This window comes from Copadichromis virginalis, linkage group LG5 (assembly GCF_057382275.1).
Source record: "Copadichromis virginalis isolate Kocher_CV1m ecotype Utaka linkage group LG5, C_Virginalis_male_GT1.1, whole genome shotgun sequence".
Classification (NCBI taxonomy): domain Eukaryota; kingdom Metazoa; phylum Chordata; class Actinopteri; order Cichliformes; family Cichlidae; genus Copadichromis; species Copadichromis virginalis.
The window spans coordinates 24,540,125-24,565,970 of NC_140622.1; the positions used below are offsets into that span (position 1 = coordinate 24,540,125).

A 25,846-nucleotide genomic window follows, 5' to 3' on the forward strand; every position below is an offset into this window, starting at 1 on the left:
GCTTGTTCCATATTCAGTTTTTTAGCAAAATGTGTTTGAGTCCATAAGAAAAGATTCATTCTTATATCTGGAGGAATAAATATATTTCAATAAATATCAACGTTAGCCTGCGACTTTGTTCCAGTTTTGAATTTTGGCCCACTGTGTTTTTGAGTTTGACACCCCTGATTTAATCCATCCATCCTCTTCAGTTTATCCTTTTCAGGGTCGCGGGTAGGTGGGGGGGGGGGCTGGTGTCTGGGTACACCCTGGACAGGTCACCAGTCTGTCGCTGGGCTAACACACGGACACAGACAACCATTCGCACCTAAAGGCAATTTATCGTTTCCAATTAACCTATACCCGCTAGCTGCATGTCTGGATTGCGGGAGGAATCCGGACTACCCGGAGAGAACCCAGGCAAACACGGGGAGGACATGCAAACGTACAGACACACTGATGGTGGGATTGAACTCAGGACCTTCTTGCTGTAAAGCAACAGTGCTTACCACCGTGCTGCCCATATCATTTAATCTTACTGTGTAATTTATTTCAATTCAGTGTTATTTATATAGCAGCAAATCACAATATCTTAAGGTGACAAAATTATAGAAGTCAAGCATTTATTGTTATTAATACATATATAACGCTTTTTTTTATGTCAGGCAGTACACGGTCAGCCATGCTAAACAGAAACACTTGGGGTCCTTCCACTTCACGTGTGTGTCTGCTGCTGTGGCATCGTGAGGAGGAATCATGCCGAAATCAAAGAGAGATAAGAAGAGTGAGTAAAGCACAGTACATCTTTTTCAAGTGTAAAAGCATATGGGCGTCGGTGAAGTGTTTTAAGTGATGTTGTATTTGTAAAACTTCTTTTTCACTAGTGAAAGCTACCAAAAGTGAGCTAACTAAAGCTAGCGTTAGCTTAACTGCCTCAGCATGGTTGTACTCCTGGCTGCTCATTGATACATGCACGTGTATACGCAAACTGCTGGCTGACATTTGTTCATCGTGAGTTTTCGCATTTTTCTCCTCAGTTTCTTTAACGAAAACAGCCAAGAAGGGGCTGGAGTCAAAACAGAAGCTAATTCAGGAGGTGAGTATTTTCAGTGCTGCAGTCACCATCTTGTACGTGTTAAGTTCAGCTAGGCTAGGTCTGTTCCAAAACACCTGAAGTACCTAAACCTCATTTCTATTCTTTAGTTGCGGGAATGTGTGGACACCTACAGAAACCTGTTCATATTCTCGGTGGCTAATATGAGGAATAACAAGCTGAAAGACATCCGGACAGCGTGGAAACACAGCAGGTAATAATGACATCTCCAAAAGTTGATTCTGTTCATCTGGACGTAGCGTTTTCAGTGGGAGAAACGTTTCGTCACTCATCCAAGTGACTTCTTCAGTCTCAGCTGACTGCCGGTTTCCCCAGTCTTATAAACAGTACATTTGCATAATGACCGAAACCAGCCCACTGAAGGAACAATGGGGTGGGAGGTCAGTTCCTTCATCATGATTATGCAAATTCTCATGACCATTGATCAACAACTACTGATCAAAGCCCACTGATCAATAGCCATGAGTACCATTCACAGAGAGTTGGGGAATGGCTGCAATCACAGCATTGTACGATGGCGAAAGATATACCCCTAGGCCCCCTCCTCGATTCAGAGATGGTCTTTCCCTTTTCACTTCAGGTAATGACATCTTAGGGTTCTGATTTCAAGGCTCAGTCCTAGTACTGCACTAAGGTACAGTGGGGCAAAAAAGTATTTAGTCAGCCACCGATTGTGCAAGTTCCCCCACTTAAAATGATGACAGAGGTCAGTAATTTGCACCAGAGGTACACTTCAACTGTGAGAGACAGAATGTGAAAAAAAAATCCATGAATCCACATGGTAGGATTTGTAAAGAATTTATTCGTAAATTAGGGTGGAAAATAAGTATTTGGTCACCTCAAACAAGGAAAATCTCTGGCTCTCACAGACCTGTAACGTCTTTTGTAAGAAGCTTTTCTGTCCCCCACTCATTACCTGTATGAATGGCACCTGTTTGAACCCATCATCTGTATAAAAGACACCTGTCCACAGCCTCAAACAGTCAGACTCCAAACTCCGCCATGGCCAAGACCAAAGAGCTTTCGAAGGACACCAGGAAAAGTATTGTAGACCTGCACCAGACTGGGAAGAGTGAATCTACAATAGGCAAGCAGCTTGGTGTGAAAAAATCAACTGTGGGAGCAATCATCAGAAAATGGAAGACATACAAGACCACTGATAATCTCCCTCAATCTGGGGCTCCACGCAAGATCTCATCCCGTGGGGTCAGAATGATCATGAGAACGGTGAGCAAAGATCCCAGAACCACACGGGGGGACCTGGTGAATGACCTGCAGAGAGCTGGGACCAAAGTAACAAAGGTCACCATCAGTAACACACTACAACGGCAGGGAATCAAATCCCGCAGTGCCAGACGTGTTCCGCTGCTGAAGCCAGTGCATGTCCAGGCCCGTCTGAAGTTTGCCAGAGAGCACATGGATGATACAGCAGAGGATTGGGAGAATGTCATGTGGTCAGATGAAACCAAAGTAGAACTTTTTGGTATAAACTCAACTCGTCGTGTTTGGAGGAAGAAGAATACTGAGTTGCATCCCAAGAACACCATACCTACTGTGAAGCATGGGGGTGGAAACATCATGCTATGGGGCTGTTTTTCTGCCAAGGGGACAGGACGACTGATCCATGTTAAGGACAGAATGAATGGGGCCATGTATCGTGAGATTTTGAGCCAAAACCTCCTTCCATCAGTGAGAACTTTGAAGATGAAACGAGGCTGGGTCTTCCAACATGACAATGATCCAAAACACACCGCCCGGGCAACAAAGGAGTGGCTCCGTAAGAAGCATTTGAAAGTCCTGGAGTGGCCTGGCCAGTCTCCAGACCTCAACCCCATAGAAAATCTGTGGTGGGAGTTGAAAGTCCGTGTTGCTCGGCGACAGCCCCAAAACATCACTGCTCTCGAGAAGATCTGCATGGAGGAATGGGCCAAAATACCAGCTACTGTGTGTGCAAACCTGGTAAAGACCTATAGTAAACGTTTGACCTCTGTTATTGCCAACAAAGGTTATGTTACAAAGTATTGAGTTGTATTTTTGTTATTGACCAAATACTTATTTTCCACCCTGATTTACGAATAAATTCTTTACAAATCCTACCATGTGAATTCATGGATTTTTTTTTCACATTCTGTCTCTCACAGTTGAAGTGTACCTCTGGTGCAAATTACTGACCTCTGTCATCATTTTAAGTGGGGGAACTTGCACAATCGGTGGCTGACTAAATACTTTTTTGCCCCACTGTACGTGTGTGTGTATCAAGGATCGGGTTGCACTTGGTTTTCTCGGTGGCATTGCCACCTCTACTTATGTTGGAGCCCTTCGAGAAAGAAATTATTACATGGACAACCCCAATTTGTAAGATATTGGGATGCTGTGTAAAATATAGATATGACGTGTAAATCACCTAAACCCATATCCACAATAGAACTTAGAAAACGTATCAAATTTTTTGAACTGAAAAAAGGTAAAAATCTAGCTTAGTTTGAATTTGATAGCAGCAAAATATGGACGCCCTGTTTTCCAGACTAAAGAACTTGTTATCAGAACTTGGGTAAAAACCTGGATCAGTGTCTACATGTTTGGAAAGTACTCAGAGGTATATAAAGGTTTAAACATACTCCCATCCATCCATGTTTCAGCAAGAAAATGCTAATGCATATATTACAACAGCATGACTAATAAGTAGAACAGTCTGGGCGCTAAAGTAGACTGTCTAATATGTAGACCTATGACCAACTAAAAGCATTTGGCATGAAAAATATGACAAAGAATGTGTGAATGTTAGATAGAAAACACTTAGAGATAGAAAACAGTGCATGTATGAACGTTTATTTGAATTATATATGTTGTATAAAGCACTTTGAATGCTCAAGAAGGAGTCCATTTACCATGAAATTTGCAAAATATTGCTTTAGGTTTTTCCTTGTCTTAATTTTATTTGAGTGCAGTAGTGCGAGCAGGTATATGGCAAGGTCATAGAAACTTTAAAAAATTCAGATTTTGTGGCCAATTTCCTCTAGATTGCATGTGTTCTTCTTTAGGTGTCAGTTTTCCACTGTCGTATAGTATGAGGCATCAGTTACAGTCTCTAACGACTACATTTTCCCCCTCATCTTAAGTTGCCTGTTAGTAGGCTTGATTATTTTAACAGAGCCAGTAAGTAGGATGCACTTCTGCAGTTACAGTCAAGTGGAGGTAAAATTACATCAAAGAGAAGAGGAGGAGAAATTGAATTAAAGGCATGAAACAGAGTTTTCTATAGGTTAGTCTTTTGTGTGTAGAAGAGATACTATTTTGGGGGTTTCTTGCTTATAACTCCTTTTTAAGTATGGAAATTAAAGTTTTTGGTAAAATAGTACAATTAATATACACGTTGACTATGGGATAAGGAACATTACTGAATGGGTACAATAGTGTGGATTTTTCTAGAAGAAAAGTAAGCATATTATCTCATAGTTAAACATCTTGTCTATTGATTGTTATTGGTCAGCAATCAGCTTAAATATCAATCATTTTTTAAAAAGTCAGCATCATTATGATTTGTGTTTTTTTTTTTTTTTATGAATCCTATCTTGCAGCATGTTGATATGAACCAAAGTTCTCAAAAATGTTAAACAAGTATTTGGAAAGAGCCTATATTTATTCAACAGCGTAAATGATCTCATCTCTGTTCCACAGATTCTTCTTCGGCAAAAATAAAGTCATGATTATTGCTCTGGGGAAAAGAGATACAGATGAATACAAAGATAATTTGCACAAGGTAAGCAAGATCTCAGACAAACTTGAAAAGTTACTGCTGTGGTTTACTGCCGCCACTCAATATGTTTATTCCTTTTGATAATGTTCAGGTCGGCAAGCATCTGCGTGGAGAAGTGGGTGTACTATTCACAAATAAAACAAAGGAGGAAGTACAAGAGTAAGGCTTTGCTAAATTCATCTTTGTTGCTGTGATCCTCCAATGTCTTCATTGAATCACTAAGCGATGTTCTTTACCCACAGATATTTCAGTCATTTCAAAGAGGTGGATTATGCTCGCGCAGGAAACCAGGCTCAGATGGATGTGACGCTGGATGAGGGACCCCTTGAACAGTTTACTCACTCAATGGAACCCCAGTTGAGGCAATTAGGGCTTCCTACTGCTCTAAAGAAAGGTGAGATTAAAGGACTGTTCTCGTCACCCACTACAACACCGTGGCTCAATGGATTTTAACTTTTTAAAATTGGTATTAATTAATGGAGGTCTGTGACTTGACAAATCACAATCTGTATATAAAAGATGGTTGTAGCTTCCAGGACTGAAAAGTGTAATCAATGTGGAAGTGGCTTAAACTGACGTTCTTTATAATGATCAGCATGTGGCATCTGGTTAAAAAAAAAAAAAGACTGTACAGAAGTCCAAGTAAATGCTTCCCTGTACTACAGAGCTGTTACTTGCCCTAACATTGGTAATTATGCTCAGAAGTCGCACGAAGGTGATTATCAGCTCAGTAAAGTCAGCCCAGAGTTTCCACCATCAATCCCCAAAAAAGGCAATGTTTGCAGCATATGGTCACTCACAAACATGGACAGGTATTGTTACAGCAGACTGGCATACTTTACAAATAAAAAAAGTAAAATATGTTAGATCAAAAAAGGTTCAAAAGCTCTCGAGGAATATATCTGTGCGTTAAGTGGTGTGGTTAGCAAGATTGTAAAAGTGCGAAGTAAAATCTATTTATTTTCCCAGGAGGGGAAACGTGGCAAAGACCCATCAGTAAAACTGCCCTGTCATTAAACATGGCAAGCTCTGACTGTAATTACAGTTAAATTAAAGTGTTGCCTAAGTGTAAGTAGTTTTCCCCAGTGGTTTAGCTGCAACCCCAGTGGTTTGAAACAGGCTGTATGTGTGCATAAAACAAAATCGTACTTCAAACTAGTAAGTGGACTCATTTTTCTGAAGTCAATAAGTTCAAGGTTTAGGATATTGCTGTATTAACAATTGTAGAAAATGTCAAATTACTTGCCCGTATAAAATTGTTAGTAGAAAGCAGGAGAGAAAAAATGGATGAATAAAGTTGCTCCGAGGAATTTCTTTGGACCTTCATGGAAGGACAGACTTGATATTTGCATCTGTGCTATATTCTGGAGAAATGATTGGTCACTGGTTTTGTGTGTTGATCTCTTATCTTAAACATGATCTGCTACAAAGCAGGTTAGGGCTGATGTTACCATGGCGATATACCGTAGTAAGACGTGAACAACCTTTGTAATGTAAAAAACTTGAAGTTGGCTTAATAAGCCCCAAATCGTTTTTCCGTAGTATAGGTGAGTTTATAGCCTCTGTCAAATGATGTTCAGCTTGTGAATAAGATGCATGTAAGGTGAAAAAGGACGATGAGACAGAACAGGGCAGACCAAACCTGTGACTGACAAGTGGCCATCGTGTGACGGTGCTGTGTCAGTCTTTTGTTTGTTAGTTCCACCCCTCACATCTTATTTCAATACTGAAAGATGGCAACAGCAGGTTGAGGCTTCACTATAAGTGGGAGATGTATTGTAGCTACAGTATATACAGTCTATGTAAGCAATATCAGGCTTCTGCTTCAAATCAGGTCCGAGTCGGTATTAGTGTGTTCACGAAATGTGTGAATTCACTGCTTTTAAATATAAAGCCAACTTCTTTTATCTTGTGCTACAGGAGTGGTAACACTGCTGAAGGACTATGAAGTTTGTAAAGAGGGGGACACGCTCACTCCAGAGCAGGCTCGTATTCTGGTGAGTTCTTGTTTTTTACTTGATTAAAAATGTTGACTGTCACACACTAAATGTATTTCTGTTGACTGAGGGTTGTTTTTTGTCCACAGAAACTCTTTGGTATTGAGATGGCAGAATTCAAGGTGCAGATCAAGTGTATGTGGAACTCAGAAACAGGCGAGTTTGAGAACTTCGCTGGTGAGGAAGAGTCTATGCAGGATGAGGAAGATGATAACGATGATGAAGATGATGCAGAATGAAACTTCTGCAAGGCGGGAGAATTTTTAAGAAAATTCCTGCTTTCAAAAGCAGACGGACATTTCATTTAGCTTTCATCCTGACAGCCAGTGCTGCAGTCTGTAGTCTCTCTGGTCTTTTTATACCTACAAAACATGAACTTCTGTCCTTCATCTTGAATTTTAGTTTTGGACAATGTGGACTGTATTCAGAGGATTAAATCGTTTGTGATGTCATTGTTCTCCAAGTTCCCTCAGCACAGTGAGGGACTGATATTGTGTGGAAGTCCCTTTCCTTTCAAACACCAATGTAAATCACTGTTCATGTTAAACCAACACTCATGAATAATATACACGTTTTGTTGATGTGACAAATTTAATCCAGATTCTTCAGAAAGTTATTTTTCCACAAAAGAGTATTAATGGGGTTTTCTTTTTGTATAGACATGACAATGAAGTGCTCTTTGATTAAAAATGGAAAAGGTGTACTGATCTATTCCAAGGACAGAAAATGTACACTTCAGGGGAGAATTCAAAAAACCTAATTAAGTGTAATTAGGGAAAAAAAATTCTGTAAAATTAAATGACCAAGAAGGTTCTCATCTGAAGTAGTCTGGACAGTCGTGGGCTATGAGATTCCGACACTGCTATGGCAAGGGTTTCATGAGATTATAGCTCGTAGTAAGGTTATGAGCAGCTGTAGCTATTTAATATAAATACTCAAAACAGGAATTGCACAGCTGGAGTCTGTTAATTTATTAAGAGATGTATATGTGGAGGATTTGTTACAATTTAAAAATAGGAACAAAATCTTGGTCATTACAGAATATGTAGTTTACGTGCAGCATCTCCTATTCACTTGGTATTTTGTGGTATTTTCTTTCTAAAAGAATCCATTTCAAATATTACAAACCTGCAGACAATAAGAAAAACACTCGTGTTTTGTTCTACCTCCAGTAGGGGCATTTCCACTGCACTAAAACATAATTACAGTTATTAAAAACTAGTTAAAATCTTTCAGTGGAAAAACAAAGGCTGTGGAACTACTGACTCTTGGGATAGTTTTCAGAAAATAAGAGACTTCATTTCAGGCTTACTGGTACATCACAGTGTTTCAGTGGTAACTCATAGTTCTTCATTTTCAGGTTTCCAATAGTAGCAATTTGAAATGAAATTATTATTATTTTAACCGTATGGCTAATCTTTACCTGGTGAATACATAAATTACCATGAGCATAACATTTTTTGTCACTGCAACTGTCCATGTGGGTACCTTAAGCTGAGAGTGATGATGCATCCAGCGCATAGCAGCAGAAGTCAGTGAGGGTTTCTCTGACCCGTACGCTGTTTCCAAAGTATCTTCCACAGAGCAGGAGCACAATCACGGTTATGGTTAACAAAAACAACATAAAACAATTTGTTGGTACAGATCTTCACCTGTCTCTGTATGCTGCAGCCCAGCTGTTACCAAAGAATCGTCCTGCAGGCTGGGAGCCATCTTTATCTTCATAGTGATACTTCCCTGTCAGAAGGCCACCTGGCAGAGGACTAATGTCAGAACTCAGTACAGTATGTACTTAATGCTGTCACTCACCCAGGGCACATTTTAGCTCACAGGTAACGTTAACAAGGCAAAAAAAAAAACAAAACGAAACAACAAAAACCACTAACTAAAGCAACTACATACCTTCATCTGTGCCTTTGTTATTATATGTGCAGGAACGCTGATGTGGTGAAATTAACAGGTGACAGACAAACAGTAACATTTTTTGGACACTAATATTAGCACCAGCTGTGAGAGATCAAATCATTTTGATATCCCACATTCCTTACAGTTGGGGAAAAAGTGTTTCTTACTTTCACTTTGCACTGTGCAGCACATGTGAGTTGTGTGATAATAACGTGTGTCACTAAGACTAAACAGGAAATATTGCATATACATACAGAGCACCGTAGATCTGCATTCTTCCCCATACTAATTTGAATAGTTAGCTATACTATGAGCTTATTGCAGTTTTACTTATTGCTGATGATTTCCACTGAAAAACAATGTTATGGAATATAACACATTTTTTACAGCCTGACTATTAAATACTGTACCAATTCTAACCTCATAGCAAGACTTAACTATATGCAACTTAACCAACAAAATGATTTTAAGGAATGATGTCTTTGGTGAAGTCAGTCTTCCAACACCGGCCACATGTTACTGATTAGATCAAAAGGAATGTTGGGGTAACCAAAGGCAGCGTTTCAATGAACCAAAGAATCTGAACTACACTGTGGTTTTGTTGTGTATTACAACAAGTAATGTCTCCCTTAATTTTGGTCTATTTCTCTGCATGTGTGCGGGCTGTGACTGTTCGTGTTCAGATATGCACACAAAGTGCATATAAGTAATAGTAGTAGATTTGTATTGGTCAAGGCAACTACCAAAGACCTCCCATGGATAGACGTAAGACCATTTAGACTTTTTATGATTTATTGACTGAGTGGCTCTCCAAACATGTAAGTAGAGGAAGTCACCATCACTGAGGTAAGAGGGCTTCAGTTTGCAGTGGAAGCAAAAACTCCTTTGGAAAACTGGAAAACATTTTCAGAACATACAAAAGTCACTCAGGTTGAAGATCAAACCTCACATTCTGCCTCTACACTCCACATGCCTGAGTATTGTGAATGGAAAACATAAACCCATCGTAATTAGATGATATTAGCCTGAAACTAAAAGATATCGGAAACAAGAAGGATGGAGTCAAACTGGAACAATATGTAAAGGCAACCAAACGTTTGCTGTTCTGTGCTGTATATTTGTATAGCACAGAACAGCTGAGACAATGGGCTGCAATACTGTGCAAGGGATGGATATTAGAAACCACTGTCACATAATCCCAGTTTCCCACATATGTATTATTTTAAACAGCTGTTGTACTTCACTGGCTGATCACTGTGAAAGAAACAGTTGCTGATATAGTTAGGAATGCATTTCATGTCACACAGAGCCACATGGCACCAATATATTCATTAAAATTACACAGAGAGCACAAACAATCAAAGACCACCAAAGACCATGATGAGAGTGCACAGCAGCTAAATGATCTGAACTAATGAAATACCAATATCTGATGAGCCAAATAATTAGTAGTGACTGATACTGTTGACTGATATTGGTCTATCTGCAGTGGGTGATATTCACCTGTTGCTTCACATTGATTTTGCACTGACTAAATGTTCAAATATTGGGTGATAAAGAGCTAAAATGCTTTAAAATAGGCTACTAATTTCTTTCAAATATAGTTTTGTTTCCCTGGCTCAATAGTGGGAATAATAACTAGAAGAAAAATACAAGAACCTATGCAGGATGTGGAAGATGGTGATATAGACGGGGATGACAATGTAGAATGAAACTTTTGCAGTTCAGGACGATTTAAAAACTTTTGCCAGACATTAAATTTTGGCCATTTTATCGTAACAGCCAGCGCTGCAGTCTGTAGTCTCTCTGGTCTTTTTATCCCTTTCTTTTCAAACACCTACATCACTGTTCATGCTAAACCAGCACTGATGAATGCAATGATCGGGGACCATTCTTAATTTCGTTGTTCTCATGACAATGACAATAAAGTTTCTGATGATGATGATGATGATGATGAATAATACACATGTATGGGAAAATGTTTTTTGATTTGACAAAATTTAATGCAAATTCTTGAAGAAGTTATTTTTCCATGAAACACTATTAATTTATTTTACATTAACAATGATGTGTTCTTTGATAAAAATACAAAGAAGGAAAAATGTACATTTCAGGGGAGAATTCAAAAACCCTAATTAGGTGTAATTAGGAGAAACATTTTTCTGCAAAATTACATATAAAGTGATGATCAAGAAGGTTCTCATCGGAAGTAGTTTGGACACTCGTGGGCTACGAGATTCCAGGCTTCTTTGAAGGCGTCGACCACTCTCTCATCCAGAGGACCCTCTTCCGCAGCGGCCATGTTTTGCTGAAGCTGCTCCATGCTCGACATGCCAATAATGACTCCATCTCCAAGATCACCCTGGAGACATGAGTTGGAGAAAATTACTCAAAACAGGAATTACACAGCTGGACGTCTGTAGATGTCTTGAGATTTGTATTTGTGGAGGATTTGTTACATTTATTTTAAAAAAAAAAAAAAAAAGGAAGAAGAAGAAGAAAATCTGGGTGAGTAGAGAATTTGGCATTTTTTTGACAATACATGTTAATTTAATCACTTTTGGGGTACTTCTTTTCTAAAAGAATCCCTTTCATATATTACAAACCTGTAGACAACATGAAAAACATTGCTGTGCTTTGTTCTACCTCTGGTTTTGCATATGGTGAAAGTTTGGGGGCATTTTCACTGCACTTAACATAATTAAAGGAAATAAAAAATAGATCTTAAAATCTTTCAGTGAAAAACCTCAAAGGCTGTGTAACTACTGACTGTTGGGATAGCACTGAAAAAAATCAAAGGCTTCATTTCCGGCTTACTGGTACACCACAAAGCACAGTGTTTCAGTGGTAACTCACAGTTCTTAATTTTCAGGTTTTCAATACTAGCAATTGGAAATGTTCTGTTTATTACTAAGGGTAGGGCTAATCTTTTTACTCAGTGAATACATAAATTACCATGAGCATAACATTTTTTGTCACTGCAGCTGTCCATGTGGGTACCTTAAGCTGAGAGTGATGATACATCCAGCGCATAGCAGCAGAAATCAGCGAGGGTTTCTCTGACCCGTACGCTGTTTCCAAAGCCTGCAGAACCACCTCTATGGCCTGGAAATGACTTTTCTTCCAGTATCTTCCACAGAGCAGGAGCACAATCACGGTTATGGTTAACAAAAATCTCATTCAACAACATAAAACAATTTGTTGGTACATATTTCAACAGCAGTCAGCTGATGTTCACCTGTCTCTGTATGCTGCAGCCCAGCTGTTACCAAAGAATCGTCCTGCAGGCTGGGAGCCATCTTTATCTTCATAGTGATACTTCCCTGTCAGAAGGCCACCTGGCAGAGGACTAATGTCAGAACTCAGTACAGTATGTACTTAATGCTGTCACTCACCCAGGGCACATTTTAGCTCACAGGTAACATTAACAAGGCAAACCCCCCCCCCCCCCCCCCCCCAAAAAAAAACCCACTAACTAAAGCAACTACTAACTATTCAGCATCAGGTTATTGTGTGCTAGCAAAAAGGGATCACCAAAGTGAATAAAATCCATCTCCAGGGGGACATGAATGCATGTATGGAACATATTTTAATATAATATATTCATTTTGGGATAACTCGAGGATAGCTTTTATCCCTCCACATTAAGTGACATCTTTTTCACAATCACAAGTGCTTTCTTTTGAATAAAACTTTTTAAAATGGAACTGCAAGGTGTACCATGAAAGACTACCTGCCAGAGGATTGTATGCATAGAATCGCATTCCATAGTATCTCAGACATGGCAGCAACTCTGTTTCCACCTGTCTTGTTGTGGCATTGTACATTCCCTGTGAAAGATTGGAAGAATCTGAATTAGAAACAGGTGAAAAACAAGTAACAGTATAGCAGACATATAAATGTTCAGTCTACAACACCTAATGAAAGATTAAATCTTCAGTGATTTGCTGAACAAAAACCACAGAGATGAAGAAGTGTGAAAGTTTACTCTCATTCAACACAAGATGGCTAGTATGGCCCTCCTGTAATCAGTAGTCTGATTATTATAGGATGAGGCTACTGAATTTAGATAAAAGTTAAATATCCTTAGAACAGGATATATTACCTGATAAACAGTGGGAACTATCCAGTTGTTGTGCCTGCAGATGCATACTATTTCAGCCACTTCCCAGGATACATAGTTTGAAAGGCCGAGCTCCTTGAATTTTCCCTGGGGAGTTGATACTTTCCATTTAGTATTAAAACATCTCAGGACTACAGATGGACAATAAAGTTATTTTTTTCCTGTGTGTTATGTTAAAGCAAGTTATTTAGCTATATGTTTATATATTCCCTGGTCTGCTAACCTCTTTGTGGAGGTCATTGCAGGCTCTGAGAGTATCCTCGATAGGGTTTTGGTGGTCAGGGGCATGGAGGTAGAAAAGGTCCACACAGTCTGTCCGCAACCTCTGAAGGGAGGTTTCCAGCTGGGAGCGCACGCTCTCTGGCTTCAGCGTCTTTCCATCCCAGGGATTGGCCTTGGTAGCTATGCTTACTGTGAATGAGTGAGAAGTAGTCAGGTTAACACAGCACTGCTCCTTCAGTGTCTGAGACAGACTGACACTGAAAGCTAGCCAGGCTCTTATTGCAGCACTTAAACTTTGGATTCATTATTGCTAGAATGTTTCAGTGACATCAAAGCTGTATGGCCTTCATTTAAAAAAAAAAAACAAAACCAAAACACACACACAAAAACAAAACTTTAACGAGACCAAGAATGAGGTCACACCAAAGTATTTCAATTTGATATACAAGTCAAGGCTATGGACCTTGACTAAGCAGCTCCAAAACCTTCATTTTAGTTTTGAGACAATCAGAAGTGGTTTTAAAAAAACACTTTTTAAAAACGTGTTTTAATGGCTTCATTAAAACATATGTTTTAATGTTGCACAATATGTTGCACAACATATGTTTGATGTTGTGCAGCACCCTGGTCGATGTTTGTTGTATGCTTTATAAACAAACTTGGTTACCCACAATTCAAGGTGGGGAAACCAACAGGCACGCTGGTTGGTTACCCGGTTGTTGTTAGCACGCTAGGAACATGCAGCATTACTGTGTGCTTATAAAATACCTGTTTTGGGGAGATTCATGCCTCCAATGATGGTCTCTGACTTCCCATCGACGTACATGAAGGCTGTGTCCACCTGGTTGTGTCCTCTGTCCAGGAAAGCCTTCACCATTTCCAGGCTCTGCTCGGCGTCTGCTCGCCCCCCGAAGCCCATAGTTCCCAGTAAGGACACCGGCTTTTTAGCTGGAGACGACATGTTTCTGCGAGCCACACACTTCGGCAAATGTACAAGCACGTCTTTGATAGCCTTACTTTGTCGGAGTGTGCACAGAGGTCGTGTTATTACCCAGAGCATGCTACTATAGCACTGCGATCAGGCGACAGAGGGCAAAGGTCGTATGTTAAGGGAGCGTCGTAAAGTTCCTTAAACCGTTTAAAGCGGAGAGTGCTGTTCAGATGATCAATTAGTACAGCTTTTATTAGGCCGCTTTTCTTGGCTGTAGTTCAGGCAGTGCAAAGTTCGCCTTTTCTAACTACTTCCTGTTGTTGTTTTTTGGTTAATATTAACAGGACTTGTCATACTGTGTAAGTTTTAACTTAGACCACAAGGTGTCAGCAAATTACCGTCCATTCTTTTGTGTCAATCAGATAAGCTGATATAAACAGTCAGATAAAATGAGATATAATGAGTGTAGTTTTTGGTTTTTCGGTGCATCTTCATATATATATTTGTTTTCCAAATGTGCCACTTCAGGACTGGCTTAACCCACATCTTGGCCTAGGACTCTGACATACTCAAATTTACCCAGACTATTTCCCCAGTCTCAAAAGAAACTGCAATTACTGAAACACCACTTGCTGTGGTGTAATTAGATAAACGCACATTAGGATATGCAAGACGTGCACAGTGTCTCCAGATCGCATTAGTTGCCGTCTTCAGTATTTTAGTAACAAGTCATATCACCAGACAAATATTTGTCTGGCTTTCGTGCCTATAAGGATCTCAGGACCAGGGTCTATTCTGTTCTCTGTGACTTTTAATGGAAAAACAACATTTAAATCAAATCTTTGCATCTGCGCAATTTGTTTATTTTAGATATCGGCGTTTTCTTCACGGTCAACAACAGATATATCCTGGACAAGTTACGTCCCTGAAATAAACATAAGCAGAGTCATTTAATATTAGATTTGTTTTGGTTGTTGGAAAGGAAGAATGAGAACCCGTCCCAGTTTTGACAGACTTCATAGATGAGCTCTGCCTAATTCAAACAGCATGTTTTTATATAGCTTGTAGCCCCAGAGGCTACACGTACCATCTCTGACCCCGGACTTTTTCGGGTCATGAACACATACATGCTATAAAAGCTTTGTTTAGAAAGCAGCAGGCCTGGCTGCTGACCCTTTGACCGCCCCATCAGCTGTTTGCCCTGCAGTGTGACCGCTAGCTGCTTCCCTTACCTCAACAACCTTCAACATCCTCTACTCGTGATGGTAGGCTATGTGACTTCGTTTTCAGGCACGTCCGTGGCTGTAATGAACGCGCATCTTATGTCGTGCAAATGCGCTCCTGCTCGCTCAATCTGCAAATATTATACGTATAATAAAACCATTTTCTGTGCACGTGGGTAATGTGATCATTTTGTCTTTAAGGCATTTAACCACCTATCATCATAACACATTAACGCACACATCACAAGTCCCGTGGAGACATGGTGACACTGTCCAGAGAAAGTTTGAAAGTTGTCAGTCATGAGAGAGAAAAGCTCTTACTATGATCGCACTGTGCCGGTGGCTGCAGGGTGTCTTGCAGGGGCTGCTGACGCTTTGAATAATAGATGGCTCCCTGTGAGCCCCCTCATACCCAGCCCAAATCCCTGCCATCATTACCAAGTCAATAGAGGGAGGCAGAATGCGCTCTGCCTACACGAGGTTTTTTTTTTCTTTTGCGCGTCAGTCCAACATCTGCAGCGACCTATTGTAGGTGCGCAGGAATTTTCTGAGTCGGATAGCGGCTGCGACGGAGACGCTACACGCGTGGGATGGCTGTGTCAGTTTTGGACTGTGTTGGGCATTTTCACGAGGAAGATCTTTTAAGCGCATGTTAGGTTTCTTCAAGTTGACACGTTGGGAGTTTTTTTTTGTTTTAGATTTTTTTTCTCTTTTTTTAAGTCCTGGGTAGTGATGGGATACACTCATGAATGACTTTACAGTTTTGAAACTGTAGAGTGACCTAAACAGAGGAAAATGGACAGTGTTATTTTTTCCCTTGTCATCGTATTTATTATAGAGGCGCACGCATTCCGTTACGGCTTTGCCAATAACCTCCAGCCTTTTATGTAAGTAAAGTTTTGTCACATCCTTATATATTTATTTAATCACAGGTATGCATTTAGGGTGGCGCTCACTGTATCCAGCTGCAGGTACTTTTTTACAGACTCACATTTCCTTTGAACTTCGACATAACTGCCGGTTCACCTGCACATCCATAAATCTGTGACTCAACCAGAGGTAGAAAGCAGAGGCTTAGGAAGTTCTTCTTCTTTTTATTATTATCATCATTATTATTATTTAAAGTGATGAAATTGTGAAATTCTGGCACAATAACAATATTTGGTAGCATTTTCTAATAATGTTAAACTATTAAGCATTAGTAAGGTTAGTATGGTATTAGCCAATGCTTAATTCATCATTTATATATCATTACTCCTCTTTAGTATACTATTTATAAATACAGATATGTTTATCCATCTGTTACTATAACACCATGTACAGCTATCGCTGCTACTAAATCACTGCTAGTGATAATCATAGTCATTGTTATAAAAATATGTCTATGTTTATAAATAGCATACTAAGGGGAGCAATGCTATATGAATGATAAATTAAAAAAATTGCTAACACCTTATTAATACTTAAATAATGGTCAACAGTGTAACATTATTATAAAGTGCAGCACAATGTTATTTGTATGTTATGTTATTTATTACTCCCACTAGTGATCCAGGGAAATGAAACTATATCATAAAGAAATATCAGGCTATTTCTTTTAGCTATTTATCACTGACATTTATTCAGTGCACACTCAGTGTGAAGCAATAGATAAATATCACCTACTGTTCTGTAAATATAAGCTAATTTGCACACAGACCAATCCGTTAAGTGTCAGCCACTACTGATTATTTGGCTCATCATGTATCGGTGCTTTATCAATCCAATAAATTTTGCTGCCGTGCACTTTCATCACGGTCTTTAGTGGTTTGCAGGAATGCTGCCAGTGTATTTTATATGAATGCACTGACTCCATGTGGCTCTGTGTGGCATGCAAAGCATTCCTAACTCTGTCCATGACTGTTTCTTTCACAGTGATGAGCCAGTGAAGTATAACTGCTATTTTAAACCCTAAAATAATAATAATTGTGTGACAGTGGTTTCTGTGCTGCTCCCTGCCACTAACAATAAGGTCTTTCACATTAAATTATGTGTACAGCCGAAGGTGATAGTGATCACTGTTATTTATGAGACGAGCAGCTGGATGTTGTCTTAGGATTCCCGCTGATCTCCATGTGCTGAGGCTTTCTTTCTATCCTTGGAGAGTTATGGAAAAAGTAAACGTATCAAAGATCGTTTTGGACTTTATTTTAAGAAGGCCTGTGAGGTGCAGTGAATGGTGCAGTTAACTTAAACTTAAGTTAAGTGTTTCAAGGCTTATTTTACCTGTGCTGAGATCTGTTTTGTGTTCTTTCTTTCTTTCTGTCTTGGAGCGATGCTGCTGCGTAAACACTTTAACAGTTCCACTGAATATCGAGTTTAAGTCAGAGCAGGTTTACTTTGTAGCTCATCATCCTGAAAGGTGATGCACGAGGAATTCCCCTTAAGTCTTTAGAAATACCAATAACTGGTCATCACACACCTTAGCACAGGTAATGCCCTCACAGGACTTGCATTGTTGACAACTAGAAAACGCCTCAAGCAAGTTTTTTTCTTTTTCCCGCCTGTCTTTGCTGCAACATCTCTTTAAGTGCTCATAAATTGCTCTGCTGTCGTCTGTACATCTGTGAAAACACTGCTCAACATCTTGTCATGTTAAGTATTTTTTTACCAATCTTTTTTTTTCCAGGCCCAATGTGTGTGCGGAGAAGGAGGTGACGCTGGTCGCCCAAAGGCAGCCATGTGTGCAGGCCTTCACACGCATGGTTAAAGTTTGGAAGCAAGGCTGTGTGGGGCAGTCGTGGTGCATGGGCTATGAGAGAAGGTAAGTAAGACTTGTTATTTCTCATCTGTCTGCTCCCCCCTTTCTGTACTCAAAGCCTCTGATTCTCCTCTTCTGTGAGCACTCCTGACCTCACCTGCAGGGGATGTAGTGCTTTGCTGATTAAGCTCTGGCTAGAGCAAAGCATTAATTACTTGTTTTGAAGTAGTCTCTGTGACTCATGCAACCGAAAGAATTTATCGGAGAGGCCAGGATTCTTCGTTTAAACTCCATTTCCAAACATGAGATCCACCTTCCACTTCCCTCTTCATCTCTCTCACCCCTGTTCTGTAATCACAGCTTTTCAACCTGTTATAGAGTTAAGTGCAAGGTGTAGCCCCACATCAGCAGCTATTTAACATACGGACGTCTTGGCAGCAAACATTCCTTTAAAAGAGAGACCCAATCCTAACATTTTCGTCCTTCTCTGGGAGTCTTCTGCTGTGTTGCTCACGCTTGCTTTCCCCACATTAGCTGCTGGGTTACAAATTCAAAGGCTGCTTTAAAGGCCGCTAAGCCCACAATTACCCGCTGTAAACAAAACGTTTTCACAATGCATAATAACTGTGGAGCAATGACAAGGGTCCCAAAGTACAGGGAGAGGCACTGTTCTCTGAAGTACAGTCTGCCGTTCTCACACTTTAAAACAGCGCCTTGAAGCGGATTTGTGCTGAACATTATAAGACATGATACTTCAAAGGCCCTGAGCTGTTTGATCAGTGTGCCACGCGAAAAAAATTAAAGATTACCCTCATAAATATTTGGCGAGATACTCCTGTTCGTTTGTACACGCACAAAGCAGCGCTCTGCTGTTGTGTAATGACATGTTAGTTTTAGTATCGCTCGTGGCTGCAATTCAGACTGAATGTGATTGAACGTTTTTTAACATGAAGTTTGTCGTGTTAACAGGACAGCCTACTACACTGCATACAGACAAGTGTACAAACAGGATTACCAGACTGTGTGCAAGTGTTGCCCTGGATGGTCCCAACTAAACGGAGAGGCGGGCTGTCTTTATCGTAAGTGCCATCAGTTTTTCTATCCTTTATGAGGTTTGTTTTTTTCTTTCCATTGACTTTGACCTTCTTGTGTGAAACAGCGTCTGCAGACAGGCAGGTAGAAGAGACAATATCTCTTTTCTGACTAAGCAGGAAGAAGGGAGCTTTAAACATCGCCTAACCACTCGCCCAGACTTCTCAATCAAAAGGGTTCAAGGAAAGGTCAAAAAGGTCTAGAGGTTCTTTGCCCACCCACTTTTGAGCAGATGTTATCGGTCAGTGTCATGGACTTGTGTCACTGCAGTACTCCAGCTAGGTTCAAATGTGGATACTGGGACTTCCATTGTAGTGGTTGCACTCGGCAAAAGACATTTACAGTCTCAATGAGGACATGGCTCTACAGTGCTACTTTAGTTTATGATAGATAGCCTGTCTGGCTGTCCACTCTTTCTCAGCTGGATATTTACTACAGCCTAGTTAAGCTCCACCTGGTCGAGCTGTGACCCTACATTTAATTCTTGGCTCACATCCACAGAGCTGTTGTTGTAGACATCACCTCTTTTCTCAATTAGATGTGTGACATGGTAGTGCAGGTCAAAAGCACCTGCGACCTGTCGCATTTAAGGCCTCCCGAAGATTAGAGAGACCACCTTCTGATTTGCACAAGAAGAACAAAGAAAACAAATGAATGTTCCCACCACCAAATCCATGTATGGAAAAGTAGTTCCTCTGGTCATATTGAGACTGCCAACAGCTCATCTCCTCCTGGTTAAGCTTAGCTTCACACCACTGGGACCAAGCAGTCTCCTTTGATGGGATTTTACAGCCAGTGATCCAGATCGCATAGCCTGCATACCACACAGAGACCCTTGGTAAAGCCTTCCTGTAAACAGTTAGTCCCCGTCAGGTAGACTGACAAGAAAGTTCCCACTTTCCTGTCATCCTTCCCCACCTGGAACTGAACCACGTTCTTAATGCCCAGCCCCTTACACCCACAGCACAGGCAGATTACTCTGTGGGATAGTCGTCTGATGGGAAGTGAATGGGACTGGGAGTTGGAGAAGATATCCTGGATGTTCCTTTCATCAGTGCCTTATTATGGTCTCTATGTCCTTTTCAAAGAGCCTCTTTGTTTCCAGGGAGAATGTTGCATTATTAAATTATATTAGGAGGCATTGCACAGTCGCTCCTAAATGAGCCTGGTTTGTTTTAAAACAATCCAAACGAAATGTCTTAAAGAGACATTCCTCATGACTGCAAAGTGTCTCCCCTCACTTAAGTTAGACAGGGAGGGGGTTGTTTCTCTGTTTCGCGTGACAATGGTCGGTCTCTTCAACATGAGGGAGGGCTTTTATCTCGGTAACCAAAGACGAGGCAGCACTTTGAGATGGGACAAACTAATCACCCTATTCTCTGAGCCATTGAACTGGGATAAAAGGAAGCTCAGGCCACAATCCTCCCACTCCTGCACACTTTGCTATGTGCTATCTGTACTGTACCTCAGTCAGCACAATGCAATCTGTGTGTCTGTTTTCAACAGCACCTCCGACATCCAAAAGGGAAAATCTGCTTTGCGAAATGTACAGCTTTAGCAAATCCTCTGAAAACCCCAAATGAGTGGAAGATGGGAATGCTTTGACTTCAGATAGTGATTTACTGCCTGCTGCTTTTGAGGGTTTTTAAAAAAAATGTCCTTTGTTGTCTGTCTTTTCTCTGTGTGTGTTCCCCAATAAAAATCAACCAGTCAGTCGTTGTAAGGTAATTATGCTACTGACCTCACTTTATTGTCAGACAGTTAAGGGTCTGGTTCTGTGTGTAAGTCGAGTCCCCCTCTTGGCTTTTCATTAAAATTCACCTGTGTTTATTGTGTCCCATTTCTATCCATCCCCTGCACAGTTTTGCAGCCCATGGTCTCAGCTGTTCTGCGCTCCAGCATTCTTCACTTAACATAATTACATATTTGGAGAACGAGTATACCACAGCACAGAAAACGTTTGATTGCTTTTACGTTTTGTTCTTCCAGTTTGACTCCCTCCCTCTTGTTTTCCATATCTTTTAGTTTCAGGCTATTATCATCTAATTATGATGGGTTTATGTATTTTCCATTCACATAATAGCATTGATTCATAGTTCTTGTGCAGTTTGCAAATACCTGAGATTTGGCATTTTTGCTTTCCAAGTCTCTCCAAGGTCTGGTGTTTTCAACTATTATGGCACAAAGAATGCTCACAGGAGAGAGTCAAACTGAAAGACTAAACCTTTTTTAAAGCCACTCTTTTCACTTTATGCCCCTCTCTCTGAGATCTTAGAGCCCCCTGTCTATTTTTTTCTTAATGCATTTCATGGCTGTTCTCTACCAAAAGTCAGACAGGTGGCTTGTGGAGGCAGAACGTGCTGTTTGATCTGCAATGTTTAATAATAAAGGTACAGATTATTGTGCCTGGCTGACGTCTGTGTGTTCTGAAAAGGCTCCAGTTTTCCAAATGAGTATTTGGTTCTACTGTGAACTGAAGCCCTCTTAACTCAGCGATGGTGACTTCCTCTACTTACGTGTTTGGAGAGCCACTCAGTCAGTAAATTAAACTGCTCCACAAGTAGCTACACGAGGGTTGAGGATGGACAGGGTTATCCAGCAGTGGAAACGAGCAGCTATGTTGATTGACGGCAACAAGCAGGCTTTGTGAAAGGGGCTGAGGAGCAGGGACAATGGCTTCTCCAGTTTGTCGTCCTCGTTAACTGCTGAATAGGAACTGGCCTCTTTTGTGGCCACACTGGCCAAAGTATCAACAAGTGAAAAAAACTCAGTGGCCAGAAAAAGTCAAAATGGTCTTCTGTCTACCCATGGGTGGTCTTTTTTGTTGGTCGGTGGAACTACTTTTTGGTTATCTGAACACGAACAGTCACAGCCCGCACACATGCAGAGAAATAGACCAAAATTAAGGGAGACATTACTTGGTGTAATACACAACAAAACCACAGTGTAGTTCAGATTCTTTGGTTCATTGAAACGCTGCCTTTGGTTACCCCAACATTCCTTTTGATCTAATCAGTAACATGTGGCCGGTGTTGGAAGACTGACTTCACCAAAGACATCATTCCTTAAAATCATTTTGTTGGTTAAGTTGCATATAGTTAAGTCTTGCTATGAGGTTAGAATTGGTACAGTATTTAATAGTCAGGCTGTAAAAAATGTGTTATATTCCATAACATTGTTTTTCAGTGGAAATCATCAGCAATAAGTAAAACTGCAATAAGCTCATAGTATAGCTAACTATTCAAATTAGTATGGGGAAGAATGCAGATCTACGGTGCTCTGTATGTATATGCAATATTTCCTGTTTAGTCTTAGTGACACACATGTTATTATCACACAACTCACATGTGCTGCACAGTGCAAAGTGAAAGTAAGTTTGAGTTGGCCAAATACTTCCCATTATGGGGATCTTTTTACCCTGAATGGGACTGAATGACACTCTCCTCTACGTACCAGTAAATACGAACACTAAACATTATGTCTGTCTATGTGTTTTACTGTCACACAGCTGATTACTGCATTTTTATTGTTTATTGTCAAACTGACCTGGTATCCAGCTCAAATGGGCATTATGATTCACCACGGCTGATTCTATTCTTGCTCACTATTGTGTCTTACGAGAAAAAGTGGGATGGTGCTCCCAAACAAAGCAAGAGAGAGCAGAATTGCATGATGCTGCACAGATTGCCTTCTGACTTCTCTTCCTTGACTAAATTTAAACACAGTACTTACAATGTAGTAGTAATAATAATAATAAATGATATTTAAAGTTTTTCAAAGAAACCTGTTAGAGAATATCTGGCATAGCCCTGTTTTTCACAAGAGCTCCTTGAAATGACACATCTCACTGAATAGCAAAATGGGATTTGCAGCCTCAGAATATTGTACCATTTATGGCCCCAAACTCAGGCTTATGCACAGGCCTTTGTGTCCATGAATCACCCTGACTCCAGTTTCCAACTGGGTTGCGCTCTTGGGGTCAAACAGATCGACAGAGTCTAAACAAACATAGGGGGGCCTCGGTCTTGATTCACTCAGGAGCTGTAAGGGCAACACCTGCTTGTTGGTTTTCAGCTCCTCCGTGCGAGTCGCTGACCTCCCGCTCTTTCGGTCTCTCCTTTTTTGTAAGGTGTCTGTGTAAAAGAGTGGAGGCTTTCACAGGAAAAAAGATGAGATTGGGCTAGAAGAGACACGCTGCATGCCACATTAAGGAATTATTTCAGGGAAGATTAAGCACCGTAAGGGGTTTAGGAATTGGGCTGCCCATAAATGCCCTGGTTAGCTGCCAGCAACCTCTGAAGAGGGAATGTACAGTCTCCTTGTCGTCGCTTAGTCTGAAGTCTCTCTGAGAGACCTGACCTTTTCATTTGTGCTTGGTGATTTTGTACATTTAACACTTTTCCCTCCCAACTGTAATGAGGAATGTGGGATATCAAAATAATTTGATCTCTCACAGCTGGTGCTAATATCAGTGTCCAAAAAATGTTACTGCTTGTCTGTCACCTGTTAATTTCACCACATCAGAGTTCCTGCATATTATATAATAACAGAGGTACAGATGAAGGTATGTTCAGCTTTAGGAGATACTGTTGAATTATAAGATGATGTGCACAACATAGATGCATTTAGAGTGCTGGTGCATTTTGTGATATAAGCAAGAAAAAGTCATTGATGTGTTTCTGGTGTATATGTATGGGATGTGTGGTGCAAGTGATCTGGATGATCCAACTTTTAAGCAGGTGTCTGCAAACGGAGCCAGATGACAAGCGGATGTTTAGGCTGACAGAGCCATCTGAATCTGCTGAGAGACATACATGAAATTGTTCCGGCTCATCTGTGTTTATTGGAGAAACTGCTTCTTGACATCCATCGCCTTTGTCTGGAAAAGTTATGTTACTCCCCAAAGTGCAGCTAAAGCCTGATTGCAGATACACATAAGCCATCTTATATTTTCACACCCCGAGGCATCTCTCCCTTGCCTAAGCTGATCTTCTGTCTTTTTATTGTACATCTGTTGAAAGTTAGTAAATGTTATGAATGTTATTGAGTAAGGGTGCAACTACTGGCGTTCTAAATGATTGATTAAGCATTTAATGATTATTTTCTTTAAAAGAACGAGTGAGTAATTTAGTCCAATAATATTTTGAAATTCTGGAAAATGCTCAACACAGTTTCAGAGAATCAAGTAAGTAAAGAACAAAAATAAAAGGGTAATTGAAACCGGTAAGTTGGCTTTCTTGCAAATGTTATTAGGTCAGTCTCTGCTTTAATCAAAGATAAGCACTTCACTGAGAATGTAGATCTCAGAGAAAGCCAAAGTATTCAGACAGGCCGGGAACAGTCTTGCATTCCTAAGAGACATCTCGCCTTCTGGCTGCCAAACTCCTTGAGATCTTCTACAACTGGTGATGCCATTTGATTCGTGAGTAGGAGATACTGATACGTGTCTGTTATCTCACTAACTTAAGAACAGGTTAAGTGTGTAGCACTTCTTACTGCTTGTTGCTCAAACAGTAAGAAGTGAACCAATGCCATGACACTAAAGGACCGAGATTAAATCCAAAGTTACCTCACCATCACCCAAATCCTGTTTTTTAGTACAACCTCACATCTTCATTTTGATATTTCTGCCTGGCTGTCTGTTAAACAGAAAACAAAAGAGCGAATCTTTTGGTGTTCTGACTGTTACATTTTTTAGTTGAAATGTAAAACACAGTATGAAAGTACAGTGCATAACACAACTAAAATGTGAGTTGTCAGTTTTATTTTTTTGGAAATCATACTGATGTTTCTGTTTAAGCTGTACCGGGCATGCTGAGACCCTCACTATGACCGTATATGGCTAATAAAGGGCATCGGAACCACCAGCCTGATGATGATTGGATATGCTGTTTCTGGTTGGATTAAACAGACAAAAATGCACACGTGGCACAAGATGCTAAGTTAAACTGGCTGACCTCTTTGCAATCATCTTATGAAGGATTTCCATTTGGATTCCTTGGATGATTAGCTGGCTCGACTGTGTTTTGTTGACTCCCAGTGTCCACATGCTGCAGGAACTGCAATGATAGGCATAAGTCCTTTGAACCTGTCATCACTAAGTACTGTATTCTGCTCAGGACAGTGCAGGTCTGGCTTAAACAGCTGTGTGTGGCTTCACATAGATATTACTCTCCACACACATGAGCATACATGTAGACAGGTACACTGCAGCACCCATGTACTACATGAGTACAGGCACAGTTCGAGCTGGAGGGCTGTCATGATTAATGTGAGTGTTGTGAGAGTTTATGGAATGTGATCGTTTACCTTTGAGGTGAATTCACATGCTCAAAGCTACCTAGTGGCTCCCACTGTTTATAAGTTCTGGGATTCCTTAAATTTCTCATCTTAACAGTTTGACTCACGGGGATTTAAGGACTCGGGGTCGCTTGTCAAAGAGATGGATGAGCCTGACCTGTGCCTCTGTGAATTTCAATCGTAACTCACCACGACACATCTGTACAGTCACAGTTTACGACAATAAACAAAAGTTCAGCTCTGCGATCGATGACATTTCCAGGTGATGTTCTCTGACTGCATGAGGAAGAGGGCAGTTTCCCGTGAAAGTCATACAAGCTGTTGTGATCAATCATAGTTAAAAGTCACGGAAACTACTGTTTAGAAATTTCTTGGTGAAAAAACCTTGTTTGTCTTCTCAAAGCCAAGGGGCAGATTCCACTTACATTTGTTAGTGTGAATGGAGGAGAATTCAGGTTCCTCT

At 40.5% G+C, this 25,846-nt stretch overlaps 3 protein-coding genes across 3 annotated transcripts in view; 2 read left to right on the forward strand and 1 right to left on the reverse strand.

Annotated features, from left to right (window-relative positions):
• Nucleotides 1-665: 665 nt before the first annotated feature.
• mrto4 (MRT4 homolog, ribosome maturation factor) lies at nucleotides 666-7,550 on the forward strand. Its single transcript, XM_085456920.1, has 8 exons — nucleotides 666-763; nucleotides 1,017-1,075; nucleotides 1,183-1,286; nucleotides 4,772-4,853; nucleotides 4,942-5,009; nucleotides 5,093-5,244; nucleotides 6,771-6,847; nucleotides 6,937-7,550. Exons 1-8 carry the CDS (start codon nucleotides 736-738, stop codon nucleotides 7,084-7,086), a joined length of 720 nt encoding a protein of 239 aa, XP_085313046.1. The 5' UTR covers nucleotides 666-735; the 3' UTR covers nucleotides 7,087-7,550.
• A 3,151-nt stretch (nucleotides 7,551-10,701) lies between these two features.
• Nucleotides 10,702-14,351, reverse strand: akr7a3 (aldo-keto reductase family 7, member A3 (aflatoxin aldehyde reductase)). Its single transcript, XM_085456919.1, has 7 exons — nucleotides 13,866-14,351; nucleotides 13,099-13,286; nucleotides 12,858-12,962; nucleotides 12,486-12,582; nucleotides 11,991-12,090; nucleotides 11,753-11,882; nucleotides 10,702-11,114 (listed from the first exon to the last, which is right to left on the reverse strand). Exons 1-7 carry the CDS (start codon nucleotides 14,155-14,157, stop codon nucleotides 10,953-10,955), a joined length of 1,074 nt encoding a protein of 357 aa, XP_085313045.1. The 5' UTR covers nucleotides 14,158-14,351; the 3' UTR covers nucleotides 10,702-10,952.
• Nucleotides 14,352-15,711: 1,360 nt separating this feature from the next.
• The window catches only part of megf6b (multiple EGF-like-domains 6b), a 62,699-nt gene continuing 52,564 nt past the window's right edge, over nucleotides 15,712-25,846 (forward strand). Inside the window, exons 1-3 of the mRNA XM_085457959.1 lie at nucleotides 15,712-15,731; nucleotides 17,920-18,054; nucleotides 18,961-19,070. Coding sequence (XP_085314085.1) covers nucleotides 15,712-15,731; nucleotides 17,920-18,054; nucleotides 18,961-19,070 — 265 coding nt within the window. The remainder of the gene's footprint in view (nucleotides 15,732-17,919; nucleotides 18,055-18,960; nucleotides 19,071-25,846) is intronic.

Coding starts and splice junctions, on each gene's coding strand:
- mrto4 (XM_085456920.1), top strand. CDS start 736: ATGCCGAAATCAAAGAGAGATAAGAAGA. Junction 1,287..4,771: donor ACAGCGTGGAAACACAGCAG/GTAATAATGACA, acceptor TCTGTTCCACAG/ATTCTTCTTCGGCAAAAATA. Junction 4,854..4,941: donor ACAAAGATAATTTGCACAAG/GTAAGCAAGATC, acceptor GATAATGTTCAG/GTCGGCAAGCATCTGCGTGG.
- akr7a3 (XM_085456919.1), bottom strand. CDS start 14,157: ATGCTCTGGGTAATAACACGACCTCTGTGCACACTCCGACAAAGTAAG. Junction 13,287..13,865: donor CATGAATCTCCCCAAAACAG/GTATTTTATAAG, acceptor ACTCATTCACAG/TAAGCATAGCTACCAAGGCC. Junction 12,583..12,857: donor TAGTTCCCACTGTTTATCAG/GTAATATATCCT, acceptor AATCTTTCACAG/GGAATGTACAATGCCACAAC.